This window comes from Cyprinus carpio, chromosome A23 (genome assembly GCF_018340385.1).
Source record: "Cyprinus carpio isolate SPL01 chromosome A23, ASM1834038v1, whole genome shotgun sequence".
NCBI classification, from domain to species: Eukaryota; Metazoa; Chordata; class Actinopteri; order Cypriniformes; family Cyprinidae; genus Cyprinus; species Cyprinus carpio.
The window spans coordinates 22,411,337-22,436,388 of NC_056594.1; the positions used below are offsets into that span (position 1 = coordinate 22,411,337).

Genomic DNA, 25,052 nt, shown 5'->3' on the forward strand with positions numbered 1-25,052 from the left:
GTGCTTGCAACACAGTGGCCAAGCGTTTGCATACTTGTGTAGCGTATGAATCTGGGATTGATGTTTAAAGATTGAACGCACCCTCTTTTGTGTCAGCCTTTGGCCTGGAGGATAGCGCAGAGGTAAAGTTGGGAAAACGACTTGTTTGGACTTATCTGTCAGACTCCAATTAGTCTAGGTTTATTTCATATTTACAACATACAAAAAAAGAAAACAGTAAACTACCATTTTGACCAGTCCTTTTCGGGTTTATATATCAAAATTGGGTATGGTTTAACCTTCTCAAAGATTAGTTCTTTTCTCACTTTATGTAAAGGGCTTTACCTATAAACACATTTGTGAGGAATACGAACGGGTTCATAATTAATACAGGAAACACTCATAAATGTCGACATCCACAGGTTTATATCCTGACACTTTTGCATTTCAGGCACTTGCGTTGAAACCCAACACCTGTAACCCGAATGCTGCTTCTCTTTGGGTCCTTATGTAATGTGCAAAACAAACTCGAAACACTTCATCGGTCACTTCAACGTCGTTTCATTCTGAAATCTGGAGCGATGCCATTTTTTTTACTCAAGTCCATCCACGTCAACCGGTGGTTTACGTTTATCAGTGATTCGTGTCTGCATTATGAAAACATTACTTCCAACCTGTGAAAGACTCTTCCTCTTGACTGCTCTTCTCTATAGGGAATTTTTTTGAATCGCATTAGGTAAAAACCAAAGGCTTAAAGTGACGTTTCTGAAGAAGCAGCAATTACATGTTCTGCCAAAAAAAACAAACAAAAAAAAAACCTCACAGAACTGAGTGTTAACAGTCCACTGTTTTTACAATACCAACCAACCTTTTCATCACCCAGCCTTTCCAATAACCCACATATCTCTTATGCCTTGTTAAATTAATTTGAATATTATGAAACTATGCGGTTGACAATAATACAATCCGAACAGGCAGACCTTAATAAAACATTACTGTATTAACAGCATGATTTATAGATTACATGTATGCTCTAGGAGCTCATATAAAATGCTTTAACACTGTGAAATGCTGGATATGAATTAGATCTTACCAAGAGCACACTAAAAGTACAGATATACAAAAGATTGTACATTTATTTTGAGAACTACGAGTTTACGAGAGCTGGAACTTGAGAAAAAAGCCTATTTTTTTTTAAGCACGATCACAGCTAGCTCCAGTTCGACAAATAGATTTTCTTTTCTTTGACATGCTACAACTTACTTTTGTCTGTACAACACAGTCAGGCGTGTTTAAACTCACACGCCACTCTTAACGGCTCACCAAACCTCAGGACTGACCAAACAAAAAACATAGACACAGCACAGAATGTAGAGAAAGGAAACACTTCAGTTTGGCTTGATACGACTGCATTACATGTAGACTACACAGAAGCTTTTTTTCCCCCTCGGAGATGACTGATAAGAAAAAGAAAAAGGTAAATTGAAACATCTGCATAGTGTGATTGTGTGTGTGTGTGTGTACCATTGAAAATGTGTGTGTATTTCCTTTAAATGTGTGTAGGATCCCGTTGACTCGAGGCCAGGTGACTGGAGATGGACAGAGCTTTTGGACTATTTGTACGGACGCAGGAAGGCGGAGACTTTGCTGTGGATGAGGCGTATGAATGAACGCGGGAGCATCTCTGTGGAGTCCCGAGTTGAGTACTTGTAGTAATTGTTTGGGTGAGCCAGCACATCGAACAGAGTTTTAATCAGTTTTTTGTCCTGGTGAGAATCAAGAAGGAGAGAAATGGAATGAGACCTGGAATTCATTGTCATCATGTCTGGTCAATCTTTCTATACCGTGAACACAGTTAAGGCAAAAAGCACAAATTACGGGTTTTGGATAAAGAGATGTAGTAAAAGAGGTGTTTTGGAAAATGCATAAAAATGATTTTAACGCGTTCATTGCTGTTAGACTTCATTACACTGCAAAATAAAAAAAATTTCTTCCTCAGTATTTTTTTCTTGTTTTCCAGTATAACATTCTTAACAGCAGGTACTTTAACTTGAAAAGCAAAAAGCCTATATATAGAAATATATAGAAATTAAGTGAGCTTAAAACAAGCAATACATCTGCCAGTGGAGACTGAAAAATAAACTTAGTTCAAGGATAAACTTGTTTATTTTTCTTACTCACTGGCAGATAGTTTTTCTTGTTTTAAGCAAAAACTTGCTTTTGATACAGAAAACTCATATCTTAAGTCATTTTACTTCTCAGGTTAAAGGGATACTCCACCCCAAAATTAAAATTTTGTCATTAATCACTTACCCCCATGTCGTCCCAAACCCGTTAAAGCTCCGTTCCTCTTCGGAACACAATTTAAGATATTTTGGATGAAAACCTGGAGGCCTGAGACTGTCCCATAGACTGCCAAATAAATAACAGTGTCAAGGTCCAGTAAAAGGTATGAAAGTCATCATCAGAATACTCCATCTGCCATCAGACATGCAATCTTGGTTATATGAAGCAATGGGAACACTTTTTGTAAGTGAAGAAAACAAACATAATGACTTTACTCAATAATTTTTTTTGTCTCCTCTGTGTCTCTCATTATCACCATATGCTGTGTATGCTCTCCTGTGTCATCCGCGCCACAAGGATGCACTGTTTCTATGTGTATTTAGCTTTGATTTGAAATAAAACAGCGCATCCTTGTGGCGCGGATGATACAGAAGAGCATACGGTGATAATGAGAGACACAGAGGAGACTGTTGACAAAGGAATTATTGAATAAAGTCGTTATTTTTGTTTTCTTCGCTTACAAAAAGTGTTCCCATTGCTTCATATAACCCAGATTGCATGTCTGATGGCAGATGGAGTATTCTGACGACGACTTTACTTTTTCCTGGACCTTGACACTGCTATTTATTTAGCAGTCTATAGGACAGTCACAGGCCTCCTGGTTTTCATCCAAAATATCTTAAATTGTGTTCCGAAGACGAACGGAGATTTAAATGGTTTGGAACGACATGGGGGTAAGTTATTAATGACACAATTTTCATTTTGGGGTGGAGTATCCCTTTAATGTATCTTAAGAATGTTTAGATATTTATTTTGGAAAACAAGATAAGTAAAAATGCAAAACTGACCTTGAGTATTTCTTGATGGTTTTCAGAGGCATAAAGTCTTCCATCTCTTACAATGTCTTCAACCAGCTGCTCATAGTCTTCTAAATACAAGAAAATCAAACAGACTTTAGTGTCAATGAATGTCAAGAATGAATAGAAACCGGTTAAATATCTTATCAAAGATCAACATACATCTTTCTCCTGAGAATGTTTAGAATTATTTTTCTTTTTATATATATATATACAAAACTAAATGTGTACAGACTAGGGTTGATCTCAAAGCTGTACCATCGTAAGTGACGTATGGAATCTGGAATCCGCGAGCACTGTTCACATCATTGGATTTGAAGTTGATCCAGAGGCGGCGTGACCGGGAGGTAAAAGCAATCGGTCTCTCATACGTCTGACATGTTTCATAAGTGGTGATAGACGTCGCTGAGCCTAAGAAAACGAAATGATAGTGTTCAAATCAAAGCTAAACTATTTATAGAAGCAAACCATCACCACTAACATGTAGAGACTGCAGACACCCTGGTAAGTCAATACTTTATTACACAAATATCAAATCTATATGCATGTTAACGTTACTTTAAGTTTAAGAAATCATTTTTGACACTTGATATAAAGGTTATACCTGGAAGAGAACAAGAACTTACCATTCTTCCTCATTACTAGGACATCTCCGCACTCGTCCTCAGATGGGAGGAAGATCTCCGGAACAACGATCAGAATCTTGCGTTTGTGTGGAGGGTTGATCGTCCAGATACACTCTACGTTGGCCGGGTAGTTTCCTGGATAGTTGGGAGACTCGATGTATCCGATGAACTCGCCTATTTCACCCCCACATTCCCGATCTGAACGCACCCACAAACAAACAAGAAGAGTCCTCACTGAGAACATTTCTGGACCTGGATTTTTGTCCTTAAAATGCATTTTATTCATAGTGCCAAAATACAGGTTTAAAGGAATAGTTCACCCAAAAATGAAAATTTGATCTGCTTACCCCCAAGGCATCCAAGATGTAGGTGGCGTTGTTTCTTCAGTAGAACACAAATTATGATTTTTAACTTCAGTCGTTGCAGTCTCTCAGCCGTATAATGCTTGGCAATGGTAACAAAATCTATGAAAGTAAAAAAAACATGCACAGACAAATCCAAATTAAACCCTGTGGCTTGTGACGATACATTGATGTGTAAATACACAAAACGATCGGTCTGTGCATGAAACTGAACAGTATTTATATCGTTTAGTTGTTTTTTTTTTTACCTCTGATTCACGCAATATCCGAACTGTTAGAACTCTTGTGAACGCGCTTCACAGCAGCCTGCATCATCTTCTTCTTCTTGCTTTATGGTGGATCGCAGACTTATAAGTGCATTACCATAGTTAGGAGTGTCAATGGTCCATTTGAGAGATAGGTGGCGGTAATGCAGTTATAAGTCTACGATCCGCCATGAGGCAAGAAGAATAAGATGCCTCAGGCGCCTGCTGCTGTGAAGCGTGTTCACAAGAGTTCTAACAGTTTAAAAACCAATATAAATACTGTTCAGTTTCTTGCACAGACCAATCTTTTTGTGTCTTTACACATCAATATATCGTCTCGAGCCACAGGGTTTAATTTCGTTTTTCTGTGCATGTTTTTTTACTCTCATAGATTCTGTTACCATTGCCAAGCATTATACGGCTGAGAGACTGCAACAACTGAAGTTAAAAATCATAATTTGTGTTCTACTGAAGAAACAACACCACCTAGATCTTGGTTGTCCTGGGGGTAAGCAGATAAACATCAAATTTTCATTTTTGGGTGAACTATCCCTTAAACCTAAAACACATTTCACTCAAAATGCAATTTGTTGATGTGATGTTGCTTTTACTTCTAGATTTCCAATCAACAACAGACTCTTATCAGCATAAGGGACTCATCATAAGAAGTCCACACTTGTGTTTGAGGATGAACGGACTCACTCTTGCATTGAGACACACTGATGGCCCCGTCGAAGTCTGTGGTGGTGTTTCCTGGACAGGAGATGCAGTAGTTTTGTCTGAACTCAGCCTGGTAGGTTCCATGAGGACAGCGGATGCAACGATGAACTGAGGTGTTATAATAGTGACCTGGAGAACACAACACTACACACACAAGGACACCAGTATCACATGGGCTGAGTTGGCTTCATTTGTCCAGTTCAGGTGGTCTGATCAATCCTTTGTTAAATATTTGAACCATATTACACTTGAGGAAAGTACTTTAAAACAGTTTTGTGAGTCAAACATCGATTATTGGTGTCTACACACAAACACACCCCAAATGAATTGTCAATCAGGCCTATTATGGTAAACTAAAACCATAAAACATCTTCAATTACTTGATAAACTTTAACTAAATTAAAATAAAGTATAAAAACTTTATAAAACTTTATTTACGATAGTTGCCAAGGCAACAATTTAATTTAACTTGATAAACTAAATAACTAAAATGTAAATAAAAATAAAAAGTAACAAAATACATAGAAATAATAATCTAATAAAAATGACGAAACAAAAGTACTAAAATTAAAAGAGTAAAATAAAAACTCGTTTGAAATATTAATAAAAACTATAATAGTATGATTTTTTTTTTTTTTTTTTTTAAATGTGTTCATTTTAATCAGGGATTTTGACGTAGCACGTCAAAATGTCTTACCTTTGACCTCGCAGTCATTAAAGGAGCTGGCCCCCTCTTTTTTGGTACCGAGCCCACCTCCACAGGGGAAACAGAGAGTTCGTCCTGGGTCGGGTTGGTATGCTCCCAGAGGGCACGGCTGACAGGGCTTGAACCCGTCGCTGGAGAAATAACCTGGCGGACATTGACCTACACACAGACAAAAATGACCAAGAATGGTTAAAAATGTACTCTTAAAAGAAAAATGAATAAGTGCCTAGTGCAGGACACATTTACATCTATTACAAGTAGAAGGCACATTAATTAAGTCTAGTTACCTGCACATGAGGAGATGTTGCGGGCCCCTAGTGGGCCATGGCGGTCTCCTCCAGGACAAAGGTCACAGGCCAGCTGACCTTCACGTTCCTGAAATGTTCCAGGCGGACACTGGACACAGCGTTCCTGCTCACCGTGGTAGTATGACCCAGGCAGACATCTGACTAAGAGAGAGAGCAGCCAGCAGGGGGCAGCAGTGAGGAGGCAGATGTTCTAAGCGCCGTTTCTTTTTTTGTTTTTTGACATGCCATTTGATTTTGAAATTTGACTTTGTAGTTTAAAGTGATCAATGTAGAATGCTATTATTCATAACCAAAGACTTGAAAAAAATCTGATCTTTGCTTTAGTTTTTTTTAATCGCTTTTAGTTTTTTTTGATTCCTTTTTATAAACGTTTGCAAGCAATCTCAGGTTACCGTCACTAACAAAAAATAGCAATGGCATAACTTCTGTTCATTTTACAGAACTTCTGCATAAAAAAAATTAAGTAGTTTAGGCAGTCAGAGACCAAGCCAAATGCCTTTTGGCAATATTTTTTCTATGTGCCACAGGACAATTTATTTAAAATATTTTATGTAAAATTTATATTTTCTTGGGGAAAACTGTTGTGGAATATTAAAGCAAACGACAACACCTTTTCACCAAAAAAAGGGGTGAACAGTATCAGTGTCAATCTCACAAAATGTCCCTTCTTGTAGCCCCAAAGACTTTTATTCAAGAATAGCTCATTTATAATCTAAATGGCAATTGTTCTGTGGCTGTCTCAGACCATCTTGAGTTTCTATCTCTAGTAGATGCACTTGTTCATTTTTAACAGCTGATACTTTGTTTCAAAAATTGCAGTGGAGGAGGGTGTGTTCTTACCACAGCGGCCGCTGTCTTTTTCTCGGCCCGGTCCACAGTTCTCCTGCCTCAGTGCAGCTTGTGGGAGCTTCTGTGCCACCTCGTACTCCAACCCAGCCACACGGATGAGGAAGCGCTCCTGGTTAATGGATTTTTTCAGGGCTTTAATGTATGACTTCATCTGCTGCTCCATGCGCTGCCTTTGACACATTATGTTACAGTTCCCTGCAGGAGAACGAGATGAACGTTAGGAGAACAAGAAGGGTTTATTTTAGGTGGAGGATGTCAGACTCACCGGTGGCGTCTCCTGGCTTGACCTCAGCCTCCAGCTCCAGAGTGATGCGCGTCACCTCTTTGCTTGATGGGTTACGTGCTCGACGACCTTTGGCCTTCTTAGACGAGTCGCACTTCAGGTTAACGAACGTGACCAGGCAGTTGTTGCACGGTTGGCCACCTGGAAATCAAGTCATTATTCACACAACAAGAGCATTTAGCTGTCACCGTTTCACATTTCTGGAGTGACATTATTGGATTGTCAACTCCTTAACTGTTTTAAATACAGTATGATAGTTATCATAAAATGAAAACTGACATCATTTACTCACTCTCATGTTGTTCCAAACCCAGACTTTGTTTACGACCATGTTATATAAGCCTTTGGTTACAATACGATCTCTCAATCTGATATCAGGTTTAATTTAGGCCTTTATTCACATATAAACAAATCACAAATCTGACCCTGGAGCACAAAACCACTCATAAAGTTAAATATTTTCGAAATTGAGATTTATAAGTTATCTGAAAGCTGAATAAATACGCTTTCTATCGATGTATGGTTTGTTAGGATGGGACGATATTTGGCTGAGATACAACTATTTGAAAATCTGGAATCTGAGGGTCTCTAAATACTGAGAAAATCTCCTTTAAAGTTGTTCAAATGAAGTTCTTAGCAATGCATATTACTAGTTTTAAGTTTAACTTTTGATATACTTACAGTAGGAAATTTACTAAATATATTCATGATCTTTACTTAATGTCCCTAATGTTTTTTGGCATGAAAGAATAATCTATAATTTTGACCTATACAATATATTTTTGGCTATTGCTACAAATATACCCCAGCGACTGTGTATGCATGTGTGTAGATCATGGTTTAGATGTAAATAAAAGCTTAAGGTCAGTCTGTTCATCATATAAAGTGATCACACAAAGACTTGGATTAAACCGATTGATTCATATGCCTTTACAACTTTACTGGATATTTTAAGTTTCGGTTACCTGTAATGAAACCTCCACAGTTTTGTTATAAATGTTAGGAATACTTTGAATATTAACTAAAGTCTAATTGGTTTGGGATGACATACAGTAAGTGTGAGTTGTAAATGATAACATAATTATCGTTTTTGGGTGAACTATCCCTTATTATCCCAATTATCAGTGTTTATGTAGCAAAATGAGAACGCAGCTCCCTCGACAGACAGTACTACGACCTTATTCCACAGCAGGGACCATCAAAATGACATGGTACCCTTCATTTCCTGGCCCCTATGACCTCTGACCTGGCCCGATCTGTCTGCCGTTGTCCTCTGCCCTCCCTTTATGCTTTGGGTGCAGGTAGCATTTGGCGTTCTTGATCCGGAAGGACACCGTCTGCTTCACTGGAGGAGCCTGAGTCTCTACAACCAAACAAAGAGGCCTTGACATGCAGCTCAACATGATTCATATAAAGCCCTTGCTGACAACTACTAGCTAACTACATTAATACACAGCTGCCGGCTCGCTACATGCAACATGCTTGATTGAAAATTAAAACCAGCCGGGCCGTTTGTGAACATTTAAAGCAGATTCATGTTAGCTTTATGCTCACTCTGTACACTTATGAGGAACAGCAATTTAAGATTACAGTTTGCCGTGACAGGCATCCTAATGTGAAACGAGTCTGACATCAAAACAAACATAAGGCATGGTAAATAAGTTTCAAATTTGCAGAGCACATCAAGTGATCATGTAATTGGACAGCTGCGATGTCTCTGTCATTATGTTTCTCGGATTCATCGACTGCAGCTGTACAAAAGAAAAACTGGACCTAAAATTTTGTCTTTTTTTCTTTTTCAACAAATGATCAGTGAAAATTGAGGAGCTTAGTATTAAGAAACTGTTTATTGTTAACCACAGGAGATCAAATTAAATGATATATGATCCTTTTATTTTCTATTAGTTAATATGTGGCATCCATGATACCAAAACTTCGATTAAAACATTAATAAACACTATGCCAAAATGGGTAACAGGGTTGCAACGTGAGTCTAAATTAAGCTGATAATCAGCAGGAGCTAGCTAGTTTAGGGCCAAATGTTGGCTTATAGTTATTAATACATTTATAGTTAATACGCTTAATGGTTTCTGTAACATATCTCACAACTAAAAATGGGATTACTTTAATGCGATTACCTGTATGGGTACATACGTATAACGGTAAAATAAGAAATACAATTAGACATCAAAGTGTACCCTGTTTGTGGAAAGTGCACACCATTAGTTGCCACGAATCAGTTACATATGAGATAAAGAAGGTGTTGGGACGTATGTATGATCTTACCTATGCAGCTTTGGATGCTGCTTGCGTTTAATCTGCTCTGAGATTTACCTCGTAGGATGGGAATTCCACAGCTGACAGAATAGCTGTTGTCTGATTCTGTGAAACGTAAAATGAAAATCGATCACAGAGTGGAATGGACAAGTTTGTTAAATTAAGTATTTTAGGAGGTATTGATTTCTACCTGATAGGTAATGTGCTTTGGATGCACAAGTGAGAGAGCAGCTCTCTTTCTTCCCCGTCTTACTGCAGGTAAGGGTGGCTTTGGGGGCCACCAGACTGGACGTACACTTCACAGTCTCTGCGCAGAAATGATAAGTTTGACTCCGAGCAAGTACACTGAATTTGTCTTTTTTTTAAATATGCATCAGAAGTGTTTAGATCACATTGGATCTCTATTACATATCTTTCATTTATAAAATACAGAACTTATAGCAGTCTTTGGCATTTGCATTTGAACCAGATTTTAGTTGCATCCGAATGGCCTCTAGGTGGCACTCTTGTCCACATACCAATGCAATCCTTCTTGTTCCAGTGCAGTTTGTAACCAGGAGGGCAGGTACACTCGTAACTGCCCAGAGTGTTCACACACCCGAATTTACAGCCGCCCCGATTAATGCTGCACTCATCAATATCTATAAAACAAAACAGACAATTAAAAGGCTATATAGAAAAAAATGCAGGCATTCAACTAATGAAAATGTACTGTATGCATAGAATAGTTGGATAACTTATAAACACAGCAACCCACACTTTATCCATATTTCTATTGTGACGAGTGAATCTAACATGCATTTAATTACACAGGTTAGCATCAGGCCTTAGAAAGTTATTCCCCAACACTGGAACAAAACCAGCAGAGGGGGAAAAAAACAAGAAGAAGAAAAAAAGAAAAAAAAGCCAAACAATAGACAAAACAGAGATAGTTTGAGTGGATTGGAAACAGAGACAGAGAAAAAGTGTTTCAACAAATTCATTTTCTGAGAGCAGGAATTTTTTTATGTTTCTTTAAGGAATACAGAGCTCGCTTGCTAGGCTAGTCTGGTTTTCCTTCTCTTTGTCGTTCTTTTGTTCCCCATCAGATTTGAACCGGCTCCAGGCTAAACCTTTGACTTTCACATTTCCTTTCCCTGTCTGGATCCCGAGCCTTCATTAATCTAAAGAGCGAGGAAGGGGACGGGGGAAGAGAAAACCAATGTTAGACTGGCACTTCTGTTAACCTCTAGCTACAGACTTTGGTCAGAGTCCCTTTTTATGGCAAGTCAGTCCACTTGATGACTCCCTCAGGCAGCTGTTTTCAAGTCGTGCAAGTCTAGCTCCAATCTACTTGAATGGAGAAAGACCAAAACCAAAGAGTTTGCATGTTCTGTGACTGTAAACTTTGCAATAATCAGTTTTAACCCAAGGCCTATTGCAGCTTTAAGGCCCTGATATACTTCAAGAGAAATTGAAGAATGAATTGGTGTGGCATCATTTCAAACAAAATCAAGCCAAAAAAAAAAAAGTTAGTTTGAGGAGTTCAAAGCAGTTCGCCGGATGGTAAACACCATCAAACTACTATTGGTCCATGCTGATGATGATGTGCGCTGGAAATCTTCTCCGGTTCATTTCTTCTGTTTAGTCCGTCGAGGTCAGCCGCAAGTAAACACATGGAGAGCTGCTTTATAGTAGATTTTGAAGTTTTAACAGTATACCAATGCAAAGGTATTTCAAACTTATTTTCATCCCTAAGCAAAGAACAAAAAAGAACATTGCTCTGAGTATATCAGGGCCTGTAGCTTCTATTTCCTGGCAGATAAGCCATCAATGGGAAACCGATGACCATTCTCTGGAAACAAAAGAGAGAACTCCATAAATCTGGGTGTTATCTAAGTGCTCACGGTCAAAGAGATACATTCATTATTTCTGGTCCTCTCAACAATAGTAAGACACATACATCACTAAACAGCTCCTCATCTGCTCAATCAGCCCTGAAACAAGCTTCACTGATGCAGTGTATTTTGGCTGAGAGCAGCCCACTTAGACAGGAAGAAACCATTTGACTAACAAGATAACCATGTTAGAAAAATAATGGGTTTAGCACTGGGTTTATCTGAAATTGATTCTAGTGTTACAAGACTTTCGTAAGACCTTCTTCCTGAACATCCAAAAGTAATAAGTACCCATTATTTCACATACATACCTGAAACATCTAGGCTACTTGCTTTTTAACTAGTTAAGTGCTTAACGTTTGAGCGTATGGCCATTAATGTGCAAGGCTTCCACCGTCATTCACTTCTAGTAATTTTTTTATATTGCAAACTGTTATCATAATCATAAACACATTGGTTTGTAGCGCAAACATTTTTATCGTGCTTCTATAGCGGCTAATGAATCGGAAGTCTCGCACATTCGAAGAAAATAGCTTGGTTGCAAAATAAGGTGTCTCAGAATAACCTTTACAGATTTGTTTAGGGTCCCGATTGCTGCCAGAGGAAACTGGAGAGCATTTATATAGGAAAGTCTCAGTTTTCATTGGATTTGCCAAAGGTCCTACCAAGTAGAGTGGGTCTGCCTACATGAGTTTTCTGGCAGATGTTTCTTTACTGCAGAGGAAATGGACATTGTTCTTGTAACTCAGAAACTTTGCTGAAAAAACTCCTGTAATCCTTGGCTTACCTCCACAGTGAGCCACACCGTAGAGGACGTGACCTTTGTGGCAGTAGCACTGGAAACTTCCAGGTGAGTTCACACATGTGTGGTCACACGCCCGGTCGAAAGAACACTCGTCTATATCTGCAAAAACAGGAAACACAAGCACTTTTATTCATATGATAATTACTGAATTCACACTGTAGTGTGGAAAACTGGTAGCTACGACAGTACCATGTGTCGCCAATCATTCCATCTGACACAAGTCATTTCAGTGGAATCACCAATTCGGTCTCAAAGGGATACTCCCCCCCAAAAAGAAAATTTTGTCATTAACCACTTACCCCTATGTCGTTCCAAACCCGTAAAAGCTCCATTCATCTTCGGAACACAATTTAAGATATTTTGGATGAAAATCTGGAGGCTTGAGACTGTCCCATAGTCTGCCAAATAAATAACAGTGTCAAGGTCCAGGAAAGGTATGAAGGTCGTTGTCAGAATACTACATCTGCCATCAGACGTGCAATCTGGGTTATATGAAGCAACGGGAACACTTTTTGTAAACAAAGAAAACAAAAATAGCGACTTTATTCAATAATTCCTTTGTCAACGGTCTCCTCTGTGTCTCTCCATATCACTGTATGCTGTGTATGCTCTTCTGTGTCATCCGCGCCACAAGGATGCGCTGTTTTATTTCAAATCAAAGCTAAATACATGTAGAAACAGCACATCCTTGTGGTGCGGATGACACAAAAGAGCATACACAGCATACGGAGGTATGAAGAGACACAGAGGAGACTGTTGACAAAGGAATTATTGAATAAAGTCGTTTTTTTTTTTTCTTGTGTTTCCGTCAGATGGAGTATTCTGACGATGACTTTCATACCTTTTATGGACCTTGACACTGTTATTTATTTGGCAGTCTATGGGACAGTCTCAAGCCTCCAGGTTTTCATCCAAATGATCTTAAATTGTGTTCCGAAGATGAACAGAGTTTTTACGGGTTTGGAACGATATGGGGGTAAGTGATTAATGACAAAATTTTCATTTTGGGGTGGAGTATCCCTTTAATAAACCCTCTGGTCTTCATTAACACACATTACCTGGCTAGAGCTGAAGTATTTAAACCCCTCATCCTTATTTCCTCAGAACATATGGAAATGATTAAGCCTTAAACGCTCCCCCGTCTGTCATATTACAGAACGTGTCGTAACATAAGACCGTTTCGGGTCAGTCTGTGGATTCTGTTGACTGCCACCTCACTCATTACTGCAGAAGTTCCCTGTACACCTCATCTGTGTCTGGGTGAATCTCGTGAAAAAATGTCCAGCTCATTTCACCCCCAAATTTTTTCAGTACCTTTTCATTTTTTTTATATTAATTTTAGTTTGTCAACACTGATTCTCATTACTGTAGACAAGTCCTTTTTTTTTTTTTTTTTTTTTACAGTTTGTATGTGAGTGAGGTTAACTCAAGCTTATCAACAAGCCACATCATCCTCAAGTTACCTCCAAGTGTGGCATCAAGAAGCAGCTTCATCATTTCAGTCATGAGAAAGCACAGCTCCATAAATTAAGTTTACACAATCAATACACACCCTAGAAACTCTTGTTCAATCTAACAAATCACCCTGCTGATGTCTGCACTGTTTCTTCAAAGCCTCAGCAGGAGAATAACACTGAAGGACTTTATAGACTCCAGAGACAACAATGAATATCCCAACATGCTTCCTCTGATTCCCATGAGACTCAACACTGCCTGGATTTAGTGTAAAAAGCCAGATTTCATTTCTTTTCCAAAGGCAACTGAAGGCAAAAGAAAACAACTAACAGACTGCAAAAATATATTCTTAACCTTCTGGTTATATTAAGTCATTTTTGGCTGAAAAATTGTTAGTTTTTTTTTATTATTCATCAGAATGGTACAAAACTTGGTAAAGGTTTTGGCACTTGCTAAGTAAACACACACACACACACACACACACACACACACACACAATAAAATAAATCATGGACGTGATTCAAAAAGGTTAAATGGTCCTGAAAAAAAAAGAAAATAAAAAAGTCACACTTGTACTGTCCGCGGTTAAAAATGACTGCATTGGAAATACACCGATGAGTCACTACATTATGACCATCCCAAGCCTAGAGCAATGAGCGCATGGGAACTGAATGGTGCCGCAGTAGCAGTTCACTGAGCAGTATATAAACAACCCGAGGACTGGCTTTCAGTCAGTAGAGTGTTTGGTGTCAGAATGGGAAAAGCTGATGATTTATCAGTGTTTGATAATGGACAAACTGTGATGGCATGGCGTCTGGAAACTTCGATGGTGGAAATAGCACACCTTGTGGGTTGTTCATATGCTGCTGTAGTATGTTTCAAAAGTGTTGCACGGATGGAAAAACACAGCCGCGTGTCATTCCGCAGCTCACTGATGCCAGAGGGGAGCGGAGACTGTCACGCATTGTTCACAGTGTGACAAATCACCATCAGCTACAACAGCGGTGACCAGGACAATGTGTCACAGCAAACAGTTCATCGCTGTCTTCTGCGTATTGGCCTGTGTAGCTGACCACCCAGCCGGGTCCCCATACTAACTGCATGTCATCGCCAGCAACACATGAAAAGATCGTTGAGATTGGGCCGTGGATCATTGGAAGAAAGTGGCCTGGTCTGAAGAATCAAGATTCCTGGGGCATCTTGTCGGCGGCCGATATGCAGATTACCAACAGAGGCTATGACACCTGGATGCATTGTGGGCCAGACACAGGCTGGCGGCAGTGGTGTGCTGTGGGCGATGTTTTCTTGGGACATTTTAGGCCCCATTAATCAAATAGCACAATCCCTGACATATGCAGATATTCTTGATTAAAGCATAAAGTGATATTATTTTGACCTAATATCTTAAGTAATTTTGGTTCCAAGTAAATGTATTTTGATTTAAGAATATTTAGATATTTATACTGGGAAGCAACACATTTTTTTTTGCAATGCATGGACTTTTGGGGCTGTCAGTGCAACATGCCATGTTTTACTATTTTAAGCATTTTTCTTATAGTAAATGTGTCCAGAATTTTGACAGGTAGTGTCACCAAAAGGTGACTAGAAATAATGGAAAGAAGTAACTGTGACCAGTTACAGCACCTAAAAGAGATTGCTGAATAAAATGTTATTTACCAACTACCTCCGATTTAAAACAACAGGTTTTAAATATATAAAAAAGTATTTTCTGAAGGTCAGGCTGTGTTGCTAAGATGCCTTGAAGTGTATTTTTAGAGTGTCTGGGCGTTAGTATGCGGGTCTGACAGCAGGTGTGTGTACGTGCAGCGCTGCATTCTCTCATTGTTTCATTGTGCATTTGAGTTCTCTGTGCTAAGTGGGTACCGTGGAAAAAACACTGTCACTTGGAATAGTGACAGCAACAGCTGAATCAAGGGGGTTATTTATATTACAAATATTAACAAGATTTTCTGAGGAAAAAGTGAGTGGTGCTTGTCCGTGCAAATCCATCGCCAAGATGCCAAGAGATTGCAATAGTGTTGCTATGCGGTTGCTAGGGTCAAGTCATATTTATTTATGCAGCGCTTTATACATTACATATCATTTCAAAGCAGTTTTACAGTAATTTAGTTCATCAGTGTCAATGCAAAGGTGGTTAGTAATGAAACAAACTTAATTCAATTATACAGTAGCTCTACAAAATTATAAAATAAGCAGCTCTACAGAATACAATAGTGTTGTTCTTCAGCTCAGTTCAGTGTTGATTCAGTTCAGTTAAATAGCATTGCTAGTGTGGCAGAGTTCATCAATTATGAAACAAATTTGATTCAGCTTTAAAGCAGCTCTACAGAAAACAACAGTGTCATTATTCAGCTCAGTTTAGTTCCAGTTTTGTTTTCATCCAATAGTGTCAGTAGCATCAAATCAATAATATAATTAAATGTCTTGGATAATTGCTTGGATTTGGTTGTTGGGGTGTTCAGGGCCTTTATTAGGGTCCTAGGTTGGTGCTCTGTGGTTCTTTCAGGTCTAAATGAAAAGAGTCCCGGATCCTTAATATTCTGGTCTTCAGATATGGCTTGGGTCCTTCCTTCAATGCAATTCTGTGGGATTTTTACATCAGTTTTACCATCTGCCTGATGAAAAATGTAAGTCCGATCACTTAGAGAAATAATAGCTCATGTCTCATGTGATTGGAGAGTTACGAGCTGAAAACTCCTAAACCCGAGTGTGAAGTAAATGGCCCATAACAAAACAACAAGTGAGATATTCTGACTTTTTCACCTCATAGACCTGGGCTTGAAGGTCCTACTTAATCTCACAGCTTGAAACAATGGCACTGTGAGAGTGAAATGACAGCTGCTCTGTTTAAAGAGCAGAGATACAGGCTTTATCAGCGACTCCCGCCTCAAGAATACTAGGGATCTGATAACAGCTCCCCTTAAATACACCTCAGAAAGCTCTTAAGAGAGCCAGGAATGTCTCCAGGCTTTTGGAGAGATGTTGAAGGACGCGTCCCGTCGCTGGGCTGATGACAGCAGGGGAACACTGAGGCTGTCAATACACAAATAGAGCAAATATTCTGTTTACAGGTTTCAGCCTCAGCATTCACTCAGCGCCAGCGTCTCGTTTCCTCATGAAGGATAAGCATAGACGACTATGCAGTCTGATTTATAGGGCTGATGGAATGAATATTTTTCAAATGGACATTTTCCCACACCAAAAGGGTTTTTTATGCATGCTTTGCCATTCATTGAGAGCTTTCACTATGCAAAAATGATTTTGTCTCGTTTTCTATTACAAACTTCTAAACATTCTTAAATCAACAGATTTTCATGAGAAGCAAAATGACTTGTTTTAATGCTTAAAAAAACAAGAAAAAATGTCTGTAACACTTTACTTAAAGCCTTTATGCTTAATGCATTACAGTGTACATTATTAATACCTTTATAATGCATTAAGTCTTTTCATAAATAATTGTAACACAAGTTAAAATGCATTATAATATTTGAAGGTTTGTTTGTCATGTGTTTTAATGCATCATACTTAAATGAATAGATAAGTATTATAATGTATTATCACTGTGGTTACAATTATTCATGAGATTATACAATACATTATAAGGTGCATTACAAGGCATTATTAATGCATTAAAACTACTTTTATAATGCATCGTATATAAAGACTTCACATAAAGTGTTATTAAAATGTCTACCAATGGCATAATAATAAACTTGTTTTCTCTTTAAATTAAGTTTATTTTTCTTATCCCACTGACTGCTATTTTTTCTTGCTTTAAGTATAAACGCACATCATTTTATTTTATTTTTTCAGAAAATAAGACTTAGTATCTTATGCAATTTTGCTTCTCAAGTAAATGTATCTTGATTTTAAAAAGTTTAGATATTTGTACTGGAAAACAAGAAAATAAAACATTACTGCAGTGCAAATATCAATCCTTGAGTCTTAGAACTCAAATGCTTTATAGTTATTAATATGAGTACATGCACAAAGTGTCACATGTACACTAAGATACTAAATATTCAGTAATATTATGCATTTGATAGCATTTACACTATTGGATGAGAATTAAGTTGGGTAATAACACTATTGTCTTCTGTAGAGCTGCTTTACAACTGAGCTTTTCTGAGCAGTATGACATCATACTGCTCAGGCCCCGCCCATGACCACTGACCGACTGTCCTGTATTAGCATATCTCCGCCCTCAGCCGTTTTCTCCACCCTCGAGCAGCTGTAGCGACAGCAATCTCTCATAAGCAATGCAGGTGTTTTGTAGTTTGATGTTAAAGTGAACACAAGAGTCTTCATTTTCTCCCGACATCAGAGACACTGAGGACGCAGTGGATTAGTTTTGTTTTTGATGGTACCTCTCACACCGAATACATCTAAATTAATTTATGTCTGCGGAAATCATTTTACTCCAGACTGCTTTCTGAACGAAGTAGCTAAAAAGTTCAAACTCAAGGATGGATCAGCACCCACTGTTCATGATCCAGCTGCACCTCCATAAGTAGCAAGTCACATACTTTATATTTCTTATGATTATTTTCAAATCGCCTTTCCTCTTCCACGGAGGAGAGGGGAGGGGTGAGCAGAGCTCATTATCATTTAAAGAGACATGCACCGAAGCGGGTTGCTGTGAACAGAACTGTTTTTAACAAGGTAAAAAGGGTGTTGTTTTACACGACCACTGAGGAATTTTAACCAAAGTATGTTACAGAAGACCATAAAGAATCATACCAACTTGTGAAAATGGGCATCTGATGTCCCTTTTAAGGTAATTGACTTGAACAAACTCCTAAAACTAAGTATGAGCAAAAATAACAGTAATGAAAACTGCCAATATAAACCAGCAACAACAAATGCCAGACTATTCGGTTTTCTCCAGGTCTGGAGTCTATTGTAGACGAGGGCAAAAGGTCATGGATTATTTTATCACTTGACATTCTGACATTCCTTACAACAATGGCTATGGCATTTTAGCAGACAGGAGGAGATGCCCTCGCTGCAGCCAAAGTGCTGAGCACAGACTGTTCCCACACTCAGCACATATGAGGGGGAAAAAACTTAATGTCCTTGGTCATATTTATATATTAAATATAATTACACACACACACATACACATACACATACACATACACATATATATATATATATATATATATATATATATATATATATATATATATACACACAAACACACACAAAATATTTAATAAAATACGTTTTTATTATAAATAAAATATACATAAGATAGTTATGTATAAAAAATATAAATATAAAATTATATATGAATTAAATTTAATTGTATATAAAAATATTATGCTTTTATTATATATAAAATATTCACGGCTGAACTGACACTGTATTGATATCAACAGGATTCTATGGTGAGAAACCGAATAGACTGCCATCAAACCATCGTTTTCAGAAATATTTCCAGGCTTGGCATTTCAAACACAGGTGAGTAACTGGAGGTGTGCGTTTATGAAGGTATGTTCATGCGTTTATGAGGTGGGATACCAACGGTTCGGTTCATATGAGGGTTTTGGAGCCTCGGTTCGGGACTGTTTGCTGTGGGGGTAGGGTTCATGACATAGCACCAGCAATGATGAACACTAGATTCACTTTTAACTTCACTTATAAAAATGCATGTGCCATGGATAAATAAAATTTCAATAGCCGGACAATAAGGAAATGATTTTAATCATATGTGACCCTGGGCCACAAAACCAGTCATAAGGGTCATTTTTTCTAAATTGAGATTTATTCATCATCTGAAAACTGAAAAAATAAGCTTTCCATTGATGTATGGTTTGTTATATGACATGACAATATTTGGCTGTGAATCTGGAATCTTAAGGTGCAAAAAATCAAAATACTGAGAAAAGTGCCTTTAAAGTTGTCCAAATGAAGTTCTTAGCAATGCATATTACTAATCAAAAATTAGGTTTAGATATATTTACGGTAGGAAATTTACAAAATATCTTCATGGAACATGATCTTTACTTAACATCCTAATGATTTTTGGCATAAAAGAAAAATCAATCATTTTGACCCATACAATGTATTTTTGGCTATTGCTACAAATATACCCCAGCGACTGGTTTTGTGCTCCAGGGTCACATTTATGTATTAATGAGACTCGAGAGTCACAAGCTTTTTGAGAGCCGTCTGTGCGCGCTTTGGCTGAGAGCGCATTGAAGACCATCTCTTAGAGAGTGCACGAGTACTTTATGGGTTAAAACAGCTTGAATGTTAAAATTGGCATGACTTAAAATGACGTGCAGTGACAATTTTGTCAAACTGTCTGAAACATGCACTAGTCTTGTACTGCATGTAAAGCAAACTCAGTGTGGACGTTATGGATGTGAGGCCATTTGTGCATTTTGAGAGAGTGGGAGAAGACGCAGTTCCACTCAGTCCCAATCACTCACGCTGTTTGTGAGATTCTGTTTTAAAATGACTGATCTGCTCTGAGAATCTGTTTGGATTCAACCTATATGCTAAAGTGCATAAATGTCTGCAGTAATTTCCTGCTTTATAATCGTGAAACCTTCGGGAATGTGCAGAATTATGACGGATTTGCTCTGCACATGTTGCCCTTAATGGTACCTTCCTTTCCAAAGTGATTCAAGCAATTCAAAACCCATCATGGACGTACATCTCAGCAGTATCGCCCCTAGATTCCTCCTGTATTAACACCGACCTCTTCAGACCAAACTAACCTGATAAACCCGGCTGGATCACAAACAATCTGCCCACAGTATCCAGCAAACCAGAACCTCAATTGCATTTTTGCCTTGTTTTCCAGTAAAAAGATCTAAACGTCCTTCAAAAAAAATCCATATTCTATACACCTAATTAGTCAATGTTCTGTACAGGTCTATGCTTTAACATAAAGACATGAGATTTTCATTGGTTAGTCTACCTTGGCACGTCCTCTCGTTGGTCAGAAGTTTGTATCCTTTCTTGCAGCTGCATTCGAAGCTGCCAACCGTGTTTCTGCACACATGGTCACAGCCACCGTTGTTCATGCGGCATTCATCAATGTCTGTACCGAGAGAGAGAGAGAGAGAGAGAGAGATACACATGCACTGGGTTAGAGCTGTTCCCTTCAGTTCACAGTGATTCAAACCATCAGCAGAGGACACATGTGAAATAATCAAAAGGTATTGAGGGGTGACTGAGGGTAAATATGACAGATTTGCCTGGCCTTAAACTATCAGCTTACTGTTTGAACACATTTTACTCCTAATTCATTTCACCTAAGAATTCACCACAACTGCAGACTTCATTAAACATAATCAGACTGTTTGTAATTTTGTAAAAAGTAGGCTCGGCTTGAATCCTAGGAGCTTTAAGTGTCTTAAGTGTCCTTTCAGCCAACATAAAATTCACCAGAGAAACTCACTTTATTTTCTGAAGCAACACATTTGTGTCTAAATATAAAATCTGCGATATTAAACATTTCTGGTTTTCTCAACCACTCTTCTAAAATATAAAACAGTTACATTTTATACACATTTATATCAAAGATTGATGCACAGCTACACAATACACATTTTGCAGAAGCTTTTATCCGAAGCAACTTCTATTGCATTCGGTTTATACGGTTTTTGCATTCCCTGGGAACTGAACCCATGACCTTGGCGTTGCTAGCTCCGATCTCTAGAGTCTGGACTACAGGAATCAAAGAAGAGAAGTGAGATAAGAAATGAGGAGAGAATAAGAGAAAGGAGTGAGCGAATGTGCGACTTCAGAGCGTTTGTGCAGCCTCCGACCGGAGGAAGTATTTCAGGATCATGTCTCCTCTGGCCTGTTCTCTCGGAATCGGGGATCAATATATCATCAGCTTGTCCTGCTCTCCATGGGCTTTGATTGAGCTGCACTGGATGTTTCTGATTACGGCTGAATCATCTGAGTAAATGAGGCGTTCATCTCACAGAAAGACTGCTTCATCTGGAGAAAATAACGGCATTAGGAGCAGAAGAAACGCTCGCTCTGGGCCTGAAGGAGGATCCGTGTCTTCTCGTGCCAGTGCTGTCTGGGGATGTTTTTCTTTGTTTCTTTTACAGCAGAACTAATAAAACTCAATGTTCTTTTATCGCTCTTGTTAGCGTAACGTTATGAGTGCTAGAGGCGACGCAGGCTCCCAGTCTTGGCCGCACGAACCCGCAAGTCTGCACTTCCAGTTGCTCTTCACCCTTTCAGAAACACTTTTATTCTTCATTAAACCCTTTTGTGTTCCCTCATCTATTTTTCATGCTTCTTTACTTTCTTCAAAAGTAGTCTTGAATTAAATACACTTTTTCTGACATTTTTCTGGCTTACAACATCAAGAGCAACGTTTAAAGCAATTTCAGTACTGTTTAAAGAAAAAAAGAAAAGAAATTCTGTACATAAATTGAGGAACCTAATAAAATCTTATATAAAAAACAACAAAATCTGTCTGTCTGTCTGTGAATATGTGATATGAAATTCTGTACATAAATTGAGGAACCTAATAAAATCTTATATAAAAAACAACAAAATCTGTCTGTCTGTCTATCTATCTATCCATCCATCTGCCTACCTAACCATTTTTAATCTCTTTCATGTTAAACTACATTTTTGTAAAGCAATGTGAAATGTTTGTTCTCGTTGACCCCTCAAAAACTGGCTTTTAATCTACTGGGATTTTATCACCTCATGCATAATTTTCTCTTTTAACTAGAACCGAGGAATGCATGTCGCTCCTGATTGGATCTGTCTGTGAGATGAGAGGATGATCTCTGTGTGATGGTACCTTTGCAGGTCTTGCGGTCCAGCTGAAGGGTGAATCCCACCGGGCAACTGCAGCGAACTCCAGCCACGGCGTCATGACACGTGCTGTCACAGCCTCCGTTATTAACTGCACACGTCTCTGAAAACACACACACACACACACGCACGCACGCACGCACACACCGCACGCACACGCACACACACACACACACACACACACACACACACACACAGAGCAGCAGTCAGGACAGGATCAGCTGGACATATATGTGGATATCAAACCTCATGAACATCCCGGATGTCTTGCACAGTCTGAACAGCTTTGAATAGTTTAGTCATGAACGCAGCACATGCAAGAGATCAGCAAACGCCTGTCGAACACTTTGGTATTATACACCTTGTGTAATGGGAGGGTTAGAGTTCAGTTCAGCTAAAGCAGGGATCTCTAACCCTGCTCCTGGAGAGCTACCGTCCTGCAGACTTCAGTTCCAGCCCTGCTCCAAAACACCAATTCATTTAAAGACACTTTACAACATTACAAATTCACATAAAGCTGAAATTTTAACAGTTGTTCCAACTTTGACCCCTGTGCATCAGTGGATTCATTCCCACGCATAATTTTTAACAAATCACATCATCCCACTCAAAAAAAAATAATTTTTAACTTTGTTCAACTTTGTTGCATCACTCCCACTCAAATCACCATTAAAAAAAACAAAAAAAAAAACAATTTAAAATAGTATTTATTTAACTTGATACTTTCAGGGTTTGGGGTAGTCAATAAAAACAACAATACATGAAAAACTAAAAAAAAGAAAGCATTAATCTAATATATTAATGTTTGTAATTATTATTATTTAATTGTTTTATTATTATTTCATTTATTTTAATTGTTACTTTCAGGGTTTGGGGTATTACATAAAAACTTTAATAATACATACACAGTGAAAACACCATTTTAATCTATATAGTGACACTTTTAAATAAATAGATTAATAGTAATAATATTATTAATAATAATAATAATTACTATTATTATTAATTTAAATTGTTACTTTCAGGATTTAGGATATTAAAGAAAGAAAGAAAGAAAGAGAGAGAGAGAGAGAGAGAGAGAGAGAGAGAGAGAGAGAAAGAGAGAAGAAAAAGAAAGAAAGAGAAAGAAAGAAAGAAAGAAAGAAAGAAAGAAAGAAAGAAAGAAAGAAAGAAAGAAAGAGAAAAGAAAGACTATTATTATTATTATTCATTTAATAGGGTTTGGGGTAGACAATACAAACAACAATACATGAACAACTTAAAGACACTATTTTAATCTATCGTATAGTGATGTGAATAAATAAAAAGCAACATAAAAATGTTTTCTTTCCTTAAAGTGCTCCCTTAATAATCTAAGCACAATACCTGTCATGAATAAGGGTTCACCACAAAGCTCTGCTGGCATTCAGAAGAACAACTTTATAAAAGAGACAGAGAGAGCGAGTGTGCCAGGGTGCAGGTCTGTGTCACTACACGCCTCTGAAACGCTTCGAGATTCACCAACTGCATCAATCTCTGATTATAACGCTTGACATCTCTGAGAGCTGGAACACACTCGCACACAAAACACTCGCCTTTGTGTGGGTAAATTCTGTCATCTGAAAAGATTTGATTCAGATGTATGAGTGGATATAAATATAATCTTTTGATAGAGGAGATGATAAGCAGTGTCTGATTCACTGGGAGACACCTGTGAGCTTACTGAGGCGCGCGTTCCACTAAACGCTAATGATCCGTGCAGTGAGCAGAGTTAACCATCAAACCTGAGCGGCAACAGTTCAACATTCAGCTGATCCTCTGATATAGCAAATCACTCTAATCAGTTTACCTATGACATGATTCATTAGTATTAAAAGGCTCATTTAATGCACTTTATGACCTTACTCTTTAATTTTCAAAAGAATGAAGTAAAAATATTTCCAAAAAATATTACAATTATTTATGATTCTAATTTAATTCTAAAAAATTGCTAAACTTAAAAAATAAATAAAACTAACCTAAAATAACAATATCAACAATAATAATAAATTATTAAATTAAATTCTCTAAAGATTTACTGCATAAAGCTCTGCAGAATAACTCATAGTAAATAACTGTAATCAGTTTTACCATAAAACTATTCATTAACATTAAAAAAGCTTATAATTGCATGCATATCATGTCCTTACATGTTAATACTCTGAAATTAAAATTTTTATATATATATATATATATATATATATATATATATATATATATATATATATATATATATATATATATATATATATATAAAATGTAAAATGTATATATATAAAATTTAATAATCAATCAATCAATAAAAAAGACAGGTAATAAAAAGACAAGTAAATATTTGCTGGACAAAGTTCTACAGAATATCTTCTGCAGTAAATCACTGTAATCAGTTTTACCATGAAACGATTCATTAACATTAAAACAGCTCATAATTACATTTCAATGTTCTAAAAAATATATTCACAATGATTCATTAACATTAAAACAGCTCATAATTACATTTCAATGTTCTAAAAAATATATTAAATACATAAAAAATACTGGACAAAGCTGTGGAGAATATCTCAAATCATTGTAAC

At 37.6% G+C, this 25,052-nt stretch overlaps 1 protein-coding gene across 6 annotated transcripts in view; it reads right to left on the minus strand.

Annotated features, from left to right (window-relative positions):
- Positions 1-524: 524 nt before the first annotated feature.
- The window catches only part of LOC109076566 (signal peptide, CUB and EGF-like domain-containing protein 3), a 99,908-nt gene continuing 75,380 nt past the window's right edge, over positions 525-25,052 (minus strand). For 5 of the 6 annotated variants that reach the window (XM_042713624.1, XM_042713625.1, XM_042713627.1 and 2 more), the window contains 16 exons: positions 22,445-22,561; positions 20,588-20,710; positions 12,163-12,279; positions 10,017-10,139; positions 9,689-9,805; positions 9,508-9,603; positions 8,468-8,584; positions 7,204-7,362; positions 6,930-7,133; positions 6,069-6,230; positions 5,773-5,940; positions 5,058-5,219; positions 3,749-3,946; positions 3,381-3,533; positions 3,114-3,193; positions 525-1,745 (listed from right to left, as the gene is read on the minus strand). In XM_042713624.1, the coding sequence (XP_042569558.1) occupies positions 1,593-1,745; positions 3,114-3,193; positions 3,381-3,533; positions 3,749-3,946; positions 5,058-5,219; positions 5,773-5,940; positions 6,069-6,230; positions 6,930-7,133; positions 7,204-7,362; positions 8,468-8,584; positions 9,508-9,603; positions 9,689-9,805; positions 10,017-10,139; positions 12,163-12,279; positions 20,588-20,710; positions 22,445-22,561 (2,249 nt within the window). In that variant the 3' untranslated portion in view covers positions 525-1,592. The remainder of the gene's footprint in view (positions 1,746-3,113; positions 3,194-3,380; positions 3,534-3,748; positions 3,947-5,057; positions 5,220-5,772; positions 5,941-6,068; positions 6,231-6,929; positions 7,134-7,203; positions 7,363-8,467; positions 8,585-9,507; positions 9,604-9,688; positions 9,806-10,016; positions 10,140-12,162; positions 12,280-20,587; positions 20,711-22,444; positions 22,562-25,052) is intronic. The other variant, XM_042713629.1, reaches the window with a different exon arrangement.